This window comes from Lates calcarifer, linkage group LG23 (genome assembly GCF_001640805.2).
Source record: "Lates calcarifer isolate ASB-BC8 linkage group LG23, TLL_Latcal_v3, whole genome shotgun sequence".
Lineage (NCBI taxonomy): Eukaryota > Metazoa > Chordata > Actinopteri > Centropomidae > Lates > Lates calcarifer.
In genome coordinates this window covers 16045641-16063728 of record NC_066855.1, presented here as the reverse complement: position 1 = coordinate 16063728, position 18088 = coordinate 16045641, and the positions used below count along the sequence as shown (strand labels likewise).

Here is an 18088-nt window from a genome sequence, read left to right as displayed (position 1 = left end):
GTCAGTCAACTAGTCTAGAGATTCAGTGATTAGTTTATTAATTGATCTGTTCATCAAAGTAGCTTTCAACATTCAAAGGTTCCAGCATCCTAAATGAAAGAATTTGTGTAGTAAATTTGAATGGGTATTTTTTGCAGTTTTTTAAATCAATAATGAAGTGACTGTTGGTTGCAGTCCCAGACTAATCAGTTAATGACTAATCAGTAATCCTTTCAGCTTTAGTTGTAAACATGGGACTACCATGTGACGTGAGTGCAGCATTTTTCATGGAGGTGTGCGTCAGCCTGGTTTCCGTTAAACATTGTAGCACAGTCGTCAGCATCTTCAACTGTTGGTCCACAGTGAAATGAAGCTGAGTGAATGGATCTGAGATGCTCACAGGAAACCAGGATTGTAAATGATTGAATGTACTGCAGTTACACTGTCAGGTGTTGACTGCTTTGTCATGGATATTTTGGGCCAGGGAGAAATTAACCTTCAAGTTGTATTTATGAAGTTTAAGTGCAATGGAGAAAAATATTTTTTTAATTTAAATATCTCAGTTTTTTTTCCATTTGAATCTTTGTTTCCATCTGATGGTTTAAACTCGTGTCTGAATGTTTAATTTTTAGAAATGTTACTGTACAAAGATCAAATGTTGCCTAGTAATAAAATAAAGACTTTGGCATGACTCTGGTGTTGATTGTTCATGGTTTATTCTTTCTTTCTGAACTAACATTTTTTTACAGTCTGTTTGATGAGTTTAGTTTCCAGCTCTAATCTGATGTTGCCATTTTGGATCTTGTACCCGTATAATACATTTTTGTGCCAATTGTGCCTCTTGTAATCTCTTGTGGTCAGTTCCCTGTAATAGCTTTTTTAAATTGCTACAAACAGTATTTTAACCAAATATCTGACCTTGGACCTTGAGATCTAAAGGGAGGTCCTGACCCCAAGGTTGGAATCCACTGCACTTGGTTCATAAATAAAAGCCTGTTATGAGTTCCTGTACTTTTAAGCATTTCATCAGTTTTTCAAAGGACGTCATAACAAATTAAGTCAATGCAACAGCAGTGATTACACACCTGCTGTCACCTCCGCTCTAGTTCAAGTGAGTTCACATTGTGACACATTGGAGGTCACTTTTAGTCCAGCAGTCCAGCTGCAGTTTGTCTTGCTATGAAAGAGGAGAAAGCTGAAAACAATCAAGACCATTTGACTCAACCAGGGTTGCTCAGCCTTCAAACTGAGTCACTGAGCCAGGTCGATTACCTTGATCATCACTTCTTCCTTCCCTCTTGCGACCTGTTTTTAAGCGTTTCAGTTGAAGACTCACTTTCTGCCTGGTTCAGGAAATGATTTGTCAGCAGGGTTACAAGAATGAAAAGTCATGCCAGGTCACTTATGGTTGTGTCTCGGAGAGTTTTGGATTATGGTCTCAACCTTTGGCACATCGACATATTCAAAGCTAATAAGCTGTCATCAATGATGTTCCGTTTTGCCGTTTTGTGAAGTCTGAGACGCAGTCACAGCCAGAAACCTTGAAACATGGATCATAAATCACAGAGATAAGACAAAATGAAACAATGAAAGACCACACAAAGACCTATCCTGGCTTTAGAGTGGTATGCACTGATGGAATGTCTTGCGGTTTTCTTGTGGATTATTCTGAAAGTGGAATGTAAATCTGAACAAACAGACCGTTGGCTCCACGTCTGAGTAAGCGCCCTGCTCTCTTTTGAAGAAGGATTTCGTCATCAAGTATCATCTCCTGCAGGATGTGCCCAGTAAACCGCTAATCTTGAATGGGCAACAAGCAGAAACAAAGCCTCGCTGTAAAACAAGCCACACTCATTGTAAACTGTTGTTTTATGCGCTGCTTGGCTTGTGATTCAGAGTGAATCATGGGGGCGGTCAGTGAGAAACAAGCCCCCTGCTTAGGCCTACATTCCTGAAATCTCAACTCCCTCGTCTGTGCCTTAAATCAGATATTTTCCCATTTATAGTTAGATTTATACATCTGATATGAAATATTTGTGAGGGTTAGTATGACAAAGGATTTATGAGTAGTTTTTTCTTCATTAAACCTCACAGAGAAAGAACTCTGCTGCAGTTTGCTGCAAGGAAAATCTGTTACAGCATACAGAGACATTTTAAACAGTTTGTTTACTTCACATCAACGGTTTGTGCTTGTCCCTTTCCTGCTCCAACATGACAGTGTCCCTGTGTGCAAAGCCAGGTGCATAAAGACACAATTTTCCCAGAATCCTAGTCCAATACTCATCCTCATTTCAGCTGTTTTTGGTCTCCACTAACTCCTACAGGCAATATTTGGCTCTTTAGCTGTTGAATGCTGGTCTCTGTAACTGTCAGTTGTTTGGTGCTGAGCAGGTAGTGTACAGTGAGCTCTGTTCTTTGGAAACAGCTGCCTGCTGCAGCAGGAAATGTGGTGGATGAAAGTGAACCAGGCGGTAGAATAAATAACAGTAAGAGTCAAAAGGCTAGAGAATAAATAGATTACTCAGTAGTGCTCAGTAACTTGAGATTCTGGAGATTTAATTACCCCCGTTGTTTGAATATCAAGTCTAAATAGATGTGAATCAGTTTTGCATGGTCAGTGACAGTGATAAACAACACTAGCTACACACACTCTCTTATTGTACCTGGATAAAGCCTGCCTCTGCCAAAGGTGTCAGTGATTGAAGTCAGTCTTCCTCCTAGGAGCACCTTTCTTCTCTTCCTCAGACCGTCTCTACATAATCTCATTACATGCTCAACAAGGTTTGTGGTGCTGCCACAATACCTCACAGGCAGCCCACACACATCACACTCAGTGTCACTGCTGAAAAATGTCAACATGGCTCACTCAGTTATTGAGCTGTAGTTCTTATATGACTATGACAGGCCACAAGACAGTAGCTTCTATCACCAAAGTATTATTTAGATAAGATCCTAGTGATGGTGTAGTAGTTGTTGATATATGAATACAAATGTACCCCAAATGACTAATATTGACCTTATTAATATGAGGATCGATAAGAGATATCAATATTTCAGTATCTACCTGCGCACCACTAATCACCATTAAACCTGTAAACTGTTGCTGTGCTTGTCATTTATGCTAGCTGTACTGTTCATTGTAGACTTTTCAGGTGCTGTACAGTTTAGTGGATACATTTACACACTTAAAAGAATGTGGTGTTGGTAAACACATTGCTCTATATTGTAAATAGGGTAAATATAGTGACTTTGGACTACTACTACCACTTGGGCACAGTAGTGCTTTGAGCTAAATCCTAGTGTTAGCAATGCTAACATGCAGATGTTTAGCCAAGTAGAATGTTTACCATGTTCACCATTTTAGATTAGGCATGTTGCGGCATGCTAACAGTTGCTAATTAGGACTAAGCACAAAGTCTTAATGGTTCATTGAATGATTGTGCAAAGATCATGTAATATATTAATGTTGTTTGATGGACCAACTGTCATTGCCTTTCACAGAGTCACATTACTAGCATGGCTAATACTGATATATGCATAATGAAGCAATATTGTCCAGCCAATTTATTGATCGGTCTCTTACTGCCATATCACTTGTCAAGATCTCCATTGTTTCCCACAAGAACAGAGTCTGTGTTAAACTGGAAACAAAACAAAACCTATTAGCCTTGTGTCCCACTGTTTAAGAAGCCTGAGCAGGAAACCCACTCAATGGGAGAGTCTGAGCCTTGAGCTCTGACTAACTGCTGCTTCACTGCCCATTTCCCTCAGCTTTTCACTAGAGACCAGTAAATATGGATTAACAGTGAACTGATGTAGACAGTTTGCTGGGAAGAACAATATAAGACGACTCAGTGGATTAATAAAAAGATGAAAACAGCAAAGGGAAGTAGACACACCAGACTTCATACAGAAAAAAACATTTTAATCATTATGCAACTCACATAATGAACTTCTGCAAAACACAGCAGATAAGAATTTCTCTGTCATGTTTTGCTTCACAATGACAAATTGTGTAATCTGCTGATGCAACATGATCATCTCATCATACTTCTGCAATAAAGTGCATTTTATTCATTGCAACAAAAGGCCTTTCATGAGAAGTTTTTACATTCAAATGCTTGTATGTGACTCAATTGTGATCAGGCCAACCAGTATTTTGTATTTTCAGATTAATCAGTGATAAACCACTAATTTACAATTAACCTACAAGGTATAAACCCCATGACCGTTGCCATAGAAAAATATCAGTGCAGTAAAAACAAAAAACAAGTTAATTGCTCCTCGTGGCTCGGTCATACAGTCCACTTGGGACTGAAAACAAACAAAAGAGCATGTAAATATTTTAAGCTGAACCACAGCAACACACACAGTTCATCTGAGCTGTGTAAAGCCTCCCATACTGTGTGTACCATTAGTAGGTTTTCAAGTACAGTGCAAAGAGATACAAAAAAAATTCCTTAAAGAAGGCGCAGACTGGCTTTGGACAGTGTAGGGATTGTGTGAAAATCACTGAGGCAGCTGAGGTCCTCCCCAGGTTTATTAAACATTTTACACAGATCTTAACCCTTGACTAAGAAAAAACTGCAAAACCCTTCCATATATTATATCAAAATGATGTAACTATTGAATTTACAACTCATGTAATCATAAAAACGTGAAACTTTTTTTTCTTTTGGCCACTTGGGGGCAGCAGAAACAAGTTTCGAGGTCCGAGCTAGCCGGTGTTCAGTAACTCAGTACAATCTCTCCTTCAGTTTTTATTTTGTCGTTATTTCTATTTTTTAAATCTGCTCCACTACTGATTTTATGACATTTAAAACCTTTGTGATTTAAAAAACTCAAACAGTGATTAATTTGAAAAAACTACTGCTCCCATTTAGTTGTATCAGTTGTACAAGTGTGGCAGCCAACGTTCACTTCTGAAGTCGTTTTTCCAACTTTGTAGTTGTAATCTTTGCTGTTTCAGACAGGATTAGGCTGAAGCTCTTTAGTTCAGGAGAAAGAGGAAACAAATAATACATCTGGGGTGAGTAAGATGTGAAAGACCCATGCTCTAAAAATTCACCCTCCCCTCAGTGAAAGGAATATATAACCCTCCCGCCACTAGTAATTCTCACACAGTCCCTTTTGCAAACATTAAATAAATATTTTAAAGTATTTCTAAGTGGTAGATAAGAACCTTAACAAAGTCCAGTTGCCTCTGTACAGCTCTTAGAAATCCCATGACCTGGACGACTGAGAAGACACTAATGTGAGGCTCAATTTCACTCACATTAGTGTAAAGAGACAACTTAATACTAGTTACAAAGAAAGTTAGAAAAAACTTTTTTTACAAACACACAACAATTCCAACTGCAGCAGCAGTTAATTGCAAGTCAAGTCATTTTTCCACAGCAGCTGTGAAGCTGTTGGTCTCGTGTCATCAAAGACATTCTCAGTTGGCGAAGGCTTGGTCACGCTTGACATCTTTAAGGGCTTTGAAGAGTAAACTTTTCCAAGCTCTGTGGCTTTGGTGATTCACTCCTCTGATTCCAAGCAGGATTGCTCTCTTTCTATATGTACGACTACAGGCTGGTGTCTTCTGCTTTGGTTAAACCTGATGCCTTTAAAGTGAATTTCATGTGAATTTGTGGACTTGTGGCTTCACTGGGGGTAGTGGAGGACTACAAGGCTTGACTTTAGCCACTGGAGGAGGACTGGGCTTGACTGGAGGTACAGGAGGAGGATTTTGACTGGCTGCCTTGTACTGAAAAGGAAAAAAAGAGACATTTTAGACAGATTTACACACAAGAAGCTGCAACACTTCAAACTGTAGAGGTTTGTAGAGAGTGTGTTGGTATTTTATCCATCTTAAATTTCATTTGGTCCCAAAGCTAATAGCAGTTTAATCCATGACAGAAAATGGGACTGCAACTCTAAGATAAGACTTTAATGATCCCCAGAGGGAAAACTCATGTTACAGTACCACAAGAAACTAGTCTAAAGAGGAAGGAAACAGATAAAGACCTATTTAAAATATATAAATAAACAGAACAAAGTGGCCTTTGGCCTTTGGGTATGGTTTAAGACTTGCTAAAGGTTTCGCAATGATGAGCATGTAAGAGCATGATGTAAGCTAGGTCTTGATAAAGAGACACATAAAGGTAACTGCTTACTGCACTACGCCTAGCTGTTGCTCAGTAAAAGTTACATTGTGTTGCTTTAATCTGGTCAGTTAAAGATGACAAACATCTACTTCTCTACTGTTTTTAACGAACAACAACATCCTCTGTTGTTGAACTGTACTAATCATTTACAAAGAGACTAGTGAGAGCAGTTGTAGGCATAACTTACTTGTGGTTTATTCAGCGGTGGTAAAGGCTTAGCTGGAGGTTGAGGTTTTGTCTGTGGTAAAGAAGAAGAAGAAGCCATTGAGACATTTTATTTTTCACTCCAAACAAACTAGCACACATACGAGGGGGCTTCAAAAAGTTCATGGAAAAAGGACAGTTGGAGAAAACGGTTTAAGTTATGATGCTTATTTTTGCATTGCAACATGCATTTAATGGTTCATGTTAGAACATGTTATGAGACGTTAGTACAAGAACGTACAGGTGCAGTGAGATCAAAATCCCTGCGTATGATTTTTAGCTATGTACTTTTTCCACAAACTTTTTGAACCCCCCTCGTAAACTCAGGGTTCTATTCTGTCACAAACAAACACAAACCCTTTCTTCAAAGTGTCTAATTTGTCTATTTCTGTTTTGAACTGGGATATTGGTGAGTGTCCAAATTTCACTGAACATCACTGCAATACATAATTCATGGAAGTCAGTCTTAACAAATCACAGAGTACTAACAGGATGTCTATTTGCATCCTGACATCTTCCTTTAATTTTCTCAGTGTGCTGCACAGACATGGATAAGTCTGGTAGTAAGTCTGGCAGCTGAATCTATTCTGTGTTCTTCTTTTTGTCGATAAATTCCATGGGAAGACCAAAACCACGAGTATTGTCTAAAGAAATGTTCAGTGGGAACCAGTCATCTTGACTTGGAGATGGAGTATCACATTGTTGGTTTGGGTTTTTGTTGACAAAGAGAAAAACAAAGAACACCAGCCTCTCACACCACAGATGTATTATTTAACATGACTTCTGAACTCAAGCAGCCGGCTAATGCTGCCAACTCTAAATGTGATCCTATGTTTGCATTATGCATTAGATCATGTTGCATGATTTCTTCTTAAAAAAGCTTACTGGCTCAGTTTGCGAGGTAGACAGTGAAGGCGGTTTCTTCGGGGGCTGGAAACAAAACAAACTTTGTTACTATGGCTGTTCTCTGCATTGACATGGTAAATGCTTCTCTGTATCCTGTCCACACATGATTAACTACACATGATGTCTGACATGAATTTCCATGATTAATTCATTCTGTGCAGCTGCTTTCTGTACCTGTGGAGCTGGTCTGCTGGGAGTCACAGTAACAATCAGAGGAGCACAGGCTTGTGTTGCTGTTGATTCCATGAAAGTGGGCTGACTAATCTGTGGCCTCTCTTTAACACTTGGTTCTTGGAACATCGGGTTCAACTTGCCTGGAGCCGAGTGCACTTTCCTGTGAACATGAAATCCATTCAGCCGGGAAGTGAGACAGAAAACAGAGCCGGATATGAAACGGAAGAGAATGAATCCAAGTTTAAAAAAACAAAAAAAAAAAACCCCAAACCTTTTGGAGGCGTAGTTATCCATGTTATCCTTTTTACAGCACATTCAGTCCTGCGATCACTGCAGTGATCACCAGCAGGATAGAGAGAGCTGCACACACACCAGCTATTATCCCGTTCTGACCTGCAGGCACACATAAGGAGACTACACTGTTAACAGCTGCACTTCATTTGCACAATTCACATTACAGTGTAAGTAGCTTTAAATCAGTCTTTATGTAGAAGACATGTATTCACACTGCGTGGCTCTGGGGATGGAAACACCACCGACTGCTGGGCTGAAATATTTCAAAAACTAGAGGATGTTTTTCTATGGAATCTGATTCAGACATTTATGTTCTTTAGAAGATGGACTGTAATAACACTGGTGATCCACTGCTGTGTGTTAACACACTCAACTAGGATAGTGACCATTTTACCTGCTGAACATCACCATGTTGACATTGTCACTGTGGGCATGTTAGCCTTTAGCTCTGGTCTAGTGTTTGCTAACCACATAAGAAATGCTTTGTTACACTGTAAAAGGTGGCAACAACATAACAAACAATGATGAAGCCAAAACTGCACAAAACCTCAGCAAAGATTCACCTTTGCACAAACACAAGAATTAAACAGAGTGAAGGCAGCTCCAGTTACATCCTTAGTGTCATCATGTTGATCAACTAATTTCACCATAATTTCAAGCTCCTTACCGAAAACACAGGTTTCATTATTTCTTTCTTCTGGTGAAGAAAAAAGTCTTGTAAAACCCAAGCTGAGCTATTTCACAATTCCAGCCTGCTCAGTGTTTAACTGTCTCCTCTTCCCCTTTGTTTACGTTTTTAGTCTGTTCACTGTGAGAACTGAATCACTTGGCAAACTCTATTTTTTAAGTTTTGAGGGAAAATAAACGTTTGTATTGTAGTAATAAACTCCTTGTGCAACAAAAGTCAAAAGCAGCAACTTATAGTTCATGCCATTGTTTAATAGTTTGATACACAGTGTAGTGTAGCTTCAACTGGAATCAAGACAAACATGATTTTAGAGTTTTTAACTGGTGTAAAGTTGAAGGTATATCAGTAACAAAGGATTAGTAGGTCAGTGCTGGGAGACACAGGAGATCACTCATAATGAATCATTCATGTTTTTCACTTACTGGAAGAATGATTCAACGAGCAGGTGTGACCTGTTTTTGCCTGTACCTCTCACTGGAGAGCTGACCCTCACTTTACATCGATTTAGTATTTAGCAGCCCAAACCTGCTCAGAAACTTGCTGTTTGCAAACATTTACTGCGACAGAATCAAACCCAGTAAAGAGTTCTGTACCTTGAGGTAAATCGGCGTACTGGGTGTCGCAGTAAGGCGGAGCCCAGCCAGCGTTGCAGTGGCACTCATTCTTGTGATTACACACCTAAAGATAAAATGCAATAAAATATATTCAGACATGACTCAAGCACTTGGGCTTGCACTTTGGTCCAAACTGAAACCAGCTACCAGTGATTTCTAATCTACTCACCCCGTTATTGTTGCATTTCTTCGCACAGTCCTCCTTTTTCCCATAAACTGAAACATCCACACATCTGTTCTGAAGGCAAACCTGCACACAAATGATTCTTAGCAACAAATCCAACATAATTAGAAAGCTTTTATGTAACGTGTCTCCCTGCTGAAAAGTTTTACCTTATTTGGTCCACATTTGGCTCCTTTTGGCACCATGTCCATGTTTCTGGTTTTGTCGTCATCCACTGCAAGTTTACATTCAATGCCAAACACAGTGTAGGCTGCCCTTTTACCTGTGATGGACTCACCCCCTCCTCCACAATATATAGATCCACACTTAAAATTCCTACAAAAAAGAAAGAATTCAGTTACATTAACAATATTGCACAAACATAAAAAATTGACCTAAAACATAAAATTTAATGTTTTATGACGGCCTTTTATCTGCCAGGTTTCAGGAGTGTTCATGATAAACTGTGTACAGAAACCAAGCTAGGCCTTCAGCAGGACATTCAGTGTGATGACACATACTGTGGAGTACAGGCGGTGTAGCCGAATTTGCTCCTCCCACAGTTAGCACCTTCCTCGCCTCGTCTGGTCAAGTCGAAACAAACATCTGGTCCAACTTTGGCCCCTGAGGAAAGAAGATTATTCATAGTTATTAGTATGGAGAACAATACATGAAAATTTAGGCATGAAAAAAAAATACTGACAGACATAGTGCAATACTTTTTAATTGCCATGTGGCCACTGAAGGGGAAATAAAGCCAGAAAAGTTGCTCTTTAAGGCATCTGGGAACAAGAGACAGATTGTTACATGATTTTGGAATATTATTGCACTTGGACATGGTGAAAGAGACTCCTATTTTCTGTGAGAGCGCTATTCATTCAATTCTCTTACATTATAAAAATGCTCATAAATGAAGGTTTATCAAGCAATCTTTCTTCGAAAGAGCAATTTCCCCCATGTGACATGAATTTACTGAAACTGGAAAAAGACTAATAACTAAAGGAGAACGTTGGTGTAAACAGTGGTCCTGTTTTTTGATTTCATTTTACATGAATGACCACACAGGGCAGTGTGTTCAGTGTACCTAGACCAAACAGCCTCCAGCAGTGCTGCTCATGTGTGGGACACTGGCCGTTGTAACAGTAGCCCTCTGCCTGGTCGTAGCATGGTTTGCCGTTCATCTCAAAGCTATCTGCGGGACAGTTCTCCGACACGCCGGTGCAGTATTCAGGCAGGTCGCAGTCACTGGCCGACTTCCTGCACACACTCCCAGCTGGTTTGAACTGTGGGTCAAAGGTGATATAGTAAGAAGAAAGAATTAGCATTAGTGGATGTTGGTCAAACAGTATAATTAGCTTGTGTATTTATGTGGTATTTTGTGACTTGTGCCGCCTCATCTAGCCCTTCAAACTGTCATTTGAGGAAGGATGTGGTGAGTTGCAGTTCAAGGAAACAGCAGGCTATCACCTCCTGTTTCCTGGTATTATTGAGTTACTGCTGTTAAAGTAAATTTGAACAGTAACCTTTTCCTGTCTCTATATTAAAGCCCACAGTTATTATCCAGCAGAAGGGCTTGTCTGTTTGATTTACCTTTCTGTAGCCTACGCTTTGGTCTGACTGAAATATCTCAACAACTATTGGATGCACAGAAATTTGGTTCAGATATCCTTGGTCCCCTGTGGATGAATCCTCAAGGCGATTTCAGATCAAACAGCTCTGGGGACTTCCTGAGAACTACATACCTTCAAGGACTTTTTTCTGTTTGTGTCCACACCTTCAAAGGGAATGCTGAAGTAGCATAAGCTGGCCTGCAGTCGGTATAGTAATGTTAAAATGGCGTTGTATTTCTCTTATCGCCTATACACTCAAGAAAGCTTGGACTTCACCATTGGCCCATTTGTCTGTGTTTTGATGCATTACTTAGTTATGAGAGTTATGAGCAGTTACAAGTTGTTGTGGACACAGCTAACATTTAACGCTGATTTTTCAAAAATAATCGTTGCCAGTGCTGCATTGGCTCGTATTAGATCAATCAATTACATGTTACATTTACGATTGACATAAATGTATGTTCCTCTCAAGCTGAAAGAGTAGTTACTCTGAAGTAGGAGCTAGAAAAGTTCCTAAAATTGGCATTCTAAGAAGTAGTAGTTCCCAGTTCTTGCAGTGCAGCAAATGATAAACCAGCAGGTCAAAGTTCATTTATCCCATGAAATAATATTAACACGTACATGGACTGGCACAAGTCAGCTTCCTCTAACAACATTCAGTGTTCCCAGAGGATTCACCACTTTGTCTAAGTGGTCTCAAAAAATAGCTAACATGGCTGTTAAAATAACGTCTGGGTGAAATGTACATAGCAAACATGTTTTTACTCAGTTTTATAAGAAACCTACTTTAATATCTACATTAAAGGCAGCTGGGAGTGAGAGTACCTGACAGCTGTCACAGCACTGCCCATGAGCACACTGGGATCCTATAGTCAGGCGACAAGTTGAGGCATCACAACAAGGGTTCTTGCATTCCTGGAGAAAAAACAAAATTTATTTTCAGTTGTGTCATACTCGTCTATCCAGTTTATCCAAGACCTGCAGTGATAAAAGTTCAGTATTAACAGTTCAGATTTAAATCTCCTACACAAGCAGCATTTCTGCCAAGAAATTTCCTCAGATAAGATGTTGAGCACACAGGAAAACTATTTTAACTCTTTGAGACCAAACTTCAGGCATGCCTTGGATCACCACTGCTCTGTCTTTTATTAGCTCACGCACAGGAAACCACACCAGTCAGCTGCAACAGAAAACCCCCATGGTATATATTTAAACTTTCCAAGACCATTAAAAATGAGTAATCTGCTACAACCAGCTACACTGGCCTCTACTAATGGTTTTACCTCCACAGTGCCACAGTCACACTCCTCGCCATCGTCCAGCAGGGCGTTGCCACAGCGAGGGCCCACAGCGAAGGTCTTAACGGAGATGGGTTTATCCAAACAGTTGGGCTGAGCTCGCTCCATGAATTCAGCGAGCTGCTCCACACTGCAGCTGCTGAAAAACTCCGGGAACGCTTTGACTTCCTGTCCTGAAGATGAGGTTCAATGACAAAAAACACCTTTTAATGATGTGATTGTAATTTTATGTAGAGTTAAAAAGGTATATACACTTTATGGTCAAAAGTGTGTTGACAGCCGATTACTGCAGACCAAACACACCTCCCCATGGCACTCAGCAGTTCGAGGAACAAGACAAAGGGCCCTAGACTTTGACCTGGCCTCCAAACTGCACATGGGGTCTGCACACCAACTGTGCACACTCTTCAGCTTTTCTTTTCTCTGTTTATGTCACTTTTTTGATTTTTTTTTATTTATACGTGGAGAATATGCAGACGATGATCTACTGTGCTTGTCCAGGCGGTGGAGTATAATTGAGAACAACTTAGCATCCATGGTGTCTATAGCTGTCTGTGTACATGTCCACAATGAGTATAACTGAAGCCTAACAGTCAGTTAGAGCAGAGTGCTTTTTTTCAGTAACATCCTCACCTGAGTTTTTCTGCCATTACACAGTCCCCACTGCTGAAAGATGGACCACACATACAGCCTGTAGCATCATGGGACAAGCCAAAGTTATGTCCCATCTCATGAGCAATGGTGGAGGCAAGGCCTATCAGGTTATGATGGTGATCCTAGAAGAGAAATACAGGACTCTTGCTTTATATTCTGCAGAATATATCATAAAATACCAATACGCTCTCTTCATCTCCAGCTGTGATCATACCTGATTGACTCCACCTGAGTTTTCGGTGCACATTGCAAACTTGTTTGCCAGTCCAACTGTATCTGTGTCGAAATCTTTTCCTCTGGTGAAGAAAAAAAATCTAACATTAGGTCAAACTGGCAGCATCACTGTGTTTAACATCTGCACAGATTTCCAAGACTGGTCCTCACGTCACAAACTGGGCATTGTCATGCTTCTTCCTCTTCAGAAGATCAGCCTGGCGCCACACAAGGAAATTGTCCAGAGTTTTCTCTGAATCGAGGTCAACGTAAATGTAGTCTCTGTCCGTCCAGATCTCCAACCCCACCAGCATGATGCGAATGTTCAGAGCTCGATAGAGCTGCAGGCAGAGGAGGAGACGTTTTTCAGGAATGAATGTGCTGGGACCTGTCAGCTACAAGCACCAATGGCACACTGCCAGGGACACAGCTTCCAAAACATGAGCTTGAACTGAAAACATAAAAATTACCTTGTCGATGTGATTTACAACTCCAAGAATACGGGATTTTGTCTCACTTCCATATTGTTTATACTGGAGGAAAAGCAGAGACAAACGTTGTCAGAGTTCTGTAGCAATGGAACAAAAGCTGTAAAATAATTCAAATTAGAGATTTACCTCAGTATTGTCAACCACCACAACAAGCTCGACAAACCTCTGTGGACCTTCGACAGGTTTAGTTTTCTAAAAGGACACAGAGAAATCCAAACTTCATACTAATATACACATCTTAATCAGTGTCAACATAAAAAGGCAGTGGCTGTCTACATGTTCATACAATACATAAAAACAATAATAAAAAATATAATATATAGTCTGCTCAAGGCTACATTATATTTAAAGACAGTTAATCAACTTCATCAGATTAATTCAAACATCACATTAAAAAAACACTATTACCACAAAGCAGTGCTGATCATTGACTGCAACATTGCCCATAATGGCCCAGTATAAAGATATTAAAGGGATGAATACATACACTCATATTTTCAAACCCTTCAAAGGCTCCATAGTTCCACTTAAGGGAGATAACAGAATATTAATAGCTGGTGAACATAGTGGAGCATTTAGCAGCTAAGGAGCCCTCAGGAGTTGGTGAAGACCAAAAACCAAAGCTAAAAGTTCAGAGAAAGTTTCTGTTGCAAACCAATGGAGTGCGGCACAGTAATGCACATGGAGCAGAAATAACTTTTGGGAGTCAGTATGACAACTTGTAGGTGCACATTTGCGATTTTGCCATTGAGCAAAAGCAGCACTGTGTCTAACTCTGCAGGCTCTCTGTCAACAGGCCCAGGATGACCCAACCTTCATGTCATGATCTCACAGTGATGAGAGATGAGTCTACGGATACGAATCAGAGACCAAACAGCAGTCTTCACAGCATAAGAACCTGAGTCTCCAAGATCAAAGAAGGTACGTCAGGTTACGGTCAAGTGCGTGCTCGTCATTTTCATCAACATTTGAATCTGAATCTGAATTTGCAGGGTTGTGCACCATGAATTCATCCTTCAGGGTCAGACTTGCCCAAAATGAGTAGCATTGTATCTCTGCACCAGGTGAAGGCGATGGTGAGCAAACTTCAATCAGGTATGTTTTTTTGCTTGTAAATGGACACATTCATCAGATGAACACAAACATGACTATTTACATTTCTCTGTAACTGCTGTTTCCTGACACATCCAACAACCATATCAACTTAAAGGGTGATGATTAATAATGTTGTGTTCACTTGTTTCCACAGTTATTGCAGATTTAAAGTTCCATCATTTCCAAGCTAAACAAGATAAAACCATACCCATGTCACCTACCCATGATCTGGACTTAAAGAGCCCGGCGAGCTGCGGGCCCTGGTCCTGGTCTTTGTTGTCATACAGCATGGTGGTGTTGGATGAGGTGCCACAGCCAGGGCTGCTGCTGATCACCAGATGTTCCTGTCTGTAAACTGCGTGGTCAGCGTCATCAGACTGTCCCAGAGGCTCGATCAGGTAAACCTGCTGCCGGGCTCTCACAAAACCACTGAGAATACAGAAAATAAACACCCTTCATTTCTCTTCACATATGCAGGCTTCAAAAACACATGGAAAACTGAACGATTACTAAATATCATTGAGCAACACATTTCACAAGCATTTAAGAAACTTTCACTGGAAATAATGAAAGAGGCAAATTACAAATATGAAGTTTGAAGCTGTGAAAATATCCTGATCTTCTTACCTAATACCAGAACAGATCCCCACACTGACTGAGGAGTCCGTCATGCCTTCAATATGACCGTGATAATAGCAGTGCTCCTGGGTGGAAATGCATTCATGAGGTTAAAGACATCAGTGTGCCAAATCTGCTCAGTCAGTGAGAGGCCACACTGTCTCCTTATGGATGTTACTCACAAAGGCTTTCTTTGTTTTAAATGTCCATAAAATCATGAGTCACAGGTTAGGAATGACAGGTTGTAATTATGTTTGGTTCACTTAGATGACAATGTATAACCTTTGGGTTTATAAAAAAGGAAAATATATGTGTGCTTATATAAGTAGCATTCTTTTTGAGAAACCTCCATATATTTGTGATTATGGCCAACATATTAAATGTTGACTTCTGAGTAGGAAAAATCAGGGGGGATCTCAAATGCACTTAAAATGACACAAAGGTACAAATATAAGTAATAGAAGTTGGGATCAATATGGATATCTGGAATCTCAGTGTGTATTAAAATACATAGATTTCTATCAAGAAACAATGACTGAAATGGTCCTTTTAGACAACCTGTTGAAAATCAACACAACTGTCTCACCTCTTCTCTGAAAAAAAATTCACCACTATTACTACTATACTGAATTATATTACATGTTACTGTGTCCTCCACTGTAAATAAAATACACTTAAAATGTAATGCCGTGTCTTTAACCAGACAAAACTAAAAAAAACAACAAAATCATTTTGAGTATAAAATCTCAGAAAATAAATAAAAACACCTACGTTTCAGACTGATCGATGATTACTTTCAACAAATATATTAAAAGTTTAATTCTTCCTTTAATTCTGCTGCTTGTTAAAATCTACTAAATTCTTACCATGGTCGGAGACGTTGTCACTCGTTCCCCATCCTCTGAATAGTGTGTTTCTGTGTAGTCACTCCCTATGAGATTGCTATAAAATACAGAGATTTTCATTTTTATATATTTTTTTACATGTTACAATACATATTTGTGAAGTTGATTTGAAATATTAAAACAGTTTACCTGTTTTTTTCCAGATGAATGGTGTGGTTCCTCCCTTCAATGGCCAGCTCATACCGTACTGTATCAGGGTAAAGCTGCAGGAAATTGTCCATTAGTCACATGACAACCGATGACAGCCTTAACAGTTTGAGGACATAATCACATCCTTCACTTACAGGTAAAAGTCCTGCATTCAAGTTTCGTAAAAGTACTGTTGAGTACTGATATTCTGATACTGCATGATATTCTATGAGGTGATCACATGTTTTTGATGCAAAATCTTTAACTGCAAAGTGGAGCTGGACCAACAGATCAGCTGATATCAGTGTATTGCGGATGTATTTTTGGACAGTAACAGGAAAGATCACAACAGAGATACATAATGTAACATGTTTAGAGGTAGTTTAGAAATATATAGTTTGCCCACTAAGTGGCATTTTGTATTATAAAAAATACCACAGCCTAAAGTAGTAGATTTTTAAACTCTCTAATATCAGTATATCTTCCATAATCCAGCATTAGTCAGAAAATAATACGTGTCAGTAGCATAAAATGTAAGTACTCAAGGAAGATATCGCATATCATTGTACTTCAGGAGAGTACTTAACTAAATCCACTTAATTACTTTCCACCACTGCCAGTTTGTCGTTCCACAGACCAGTAGTGAATCACGTACAGGTGAGGTGTAACTCACCTGGCCGTCCCTCAGGCTCCTCCTCCGCCTCTCCTGCAGCCTCTGAGGTCTTACCACTTCGTACCGCTCCACATGAGACAACAGCATCTCACAGCTCTGTATCAAACAAACTACATACAAAAAAAACAACACTAAATATCTTCATCCAGTGTGGAAACGGTCTGAATTACAGGGTTTCTACAGGTTTACTGCCTTAAATTCAAGACATTTTAATACCACAGAGAATATAAATTAACACCTACTTCACAACTATACCATCTGAAGAATGAAAAATAAGTTACAACCAGTAGGAATGATAAAAAACTACAATTATTCATCAAGTGCTTGATTTCTTTTTCTGCACAATATCACATTATTGACAGTACTTCCCAGAGATAATTCCTAATAACATCATTAATTAATCATTAAACACGACTTGGATGAGCAGCTAAAAATGGATGGATTTAAAAAGTGACTTGAGGTTCACATATGAATCTGGAACAATAGCAGTGGGGATTTAACAGGCAGTTTTTGATAAACTTGCATATACTGTCTACGACAGGCAAGAAATATATTCATGACTTTTTAAGACTTTTCAAGACCTGCAGACACCCTGGAAGGAGCTGGTCTTTATCCGGCATTACATTGATCGACACACCCTAAATAATTACACTCTTTCTAGCAAAAACATGTCACAGATAAATGGACTTTTCGCGCAGTTTTACACCAGATATAAACCTCAGGAGATTATCCATGCCGTTATAATGAGTGGACAGACCGTTAATAACAGCTTTGCTAAAGATTTCTGTCAAACATCTATTGGTTTGTTGTTTCAGGAAAATGCGGAAAACAAATGGTCTGCAATAAAAGTAATAATAACTCGTTTGATTAAATAAAGTACATACCCCATGTCAGCAGCAGAGACAACATGTAATGTCCCATGATGATGTGCTCTGCTCGGCCACCACCGCTCATCTACCGTTACCCCACCGTGAATCATCGCTGCCAGCTCTTCCAAGTATCCAGGCTCCGCCTCCGGTTAACGCTTATCACCGCCTCACATACTTACCGGAAAGAAAACGTCAAGTGAGCTACGATTAAACAAACACGCACACCCAAAAGCAGACTTCCGGTGGGGGAAAATATTTCAAAATTAAATCACTATTCTGCTCTGATTCCCCCTATGGACGTCAATCCTGTAAGTCATTATAATGATACATTTCTAAGTAACTCAAAATGACGAGATGCTTCG

At 39.6% G+C, this 18088-nt stretch overlaps 1 protein-coding gene across 1 annotated transcript; it reads right to left on the bottom strand.

Annotated features, from left to right (window-relative positions):
- Positions 1 to 3887: 3887 nt before the first annotated feature.
- adam8b (ADAM metallopeptidase domain 8b) lies at positions 3888 to 17894 on the bottom strand. Its single transcript, XM_051066341.1, is given in 25 exon segments — positions 3888 to 5728; positions 6316 to 6366; positions 7218 to 7262; positions 7413 to 7572; positions 7684 to 7727; positions 7729 to 7805; positions 8988 to 9072; positions 9178 to 9258; positions 9342 to 9507; positions 9693 to 9795; positions 10256 to 10454; positions 11607 to 11696; positions 12065 to 12247; positions 12568 to 12571; positions 12713 to 12855; positions 12948 to 13029; positions 13118 to 13287; positions 13417 to 13479; positions 13564 to 13629; positions 14754 to 14961; positions 15160 to 15236; positions 16017 to 16092; positions 16185 to 16258; positions 16858 to 16967; positions 17742 to 17894. Coding segments are annotated over 25 exon segments (2556 nt in total). The 5' UTR covers positions 17812 to 17894; the 3' UTR covers positions 3888 to 5599.
- Between the last annotated feature and the right edge of the window lie 194 nt (positions 17895 to 18088).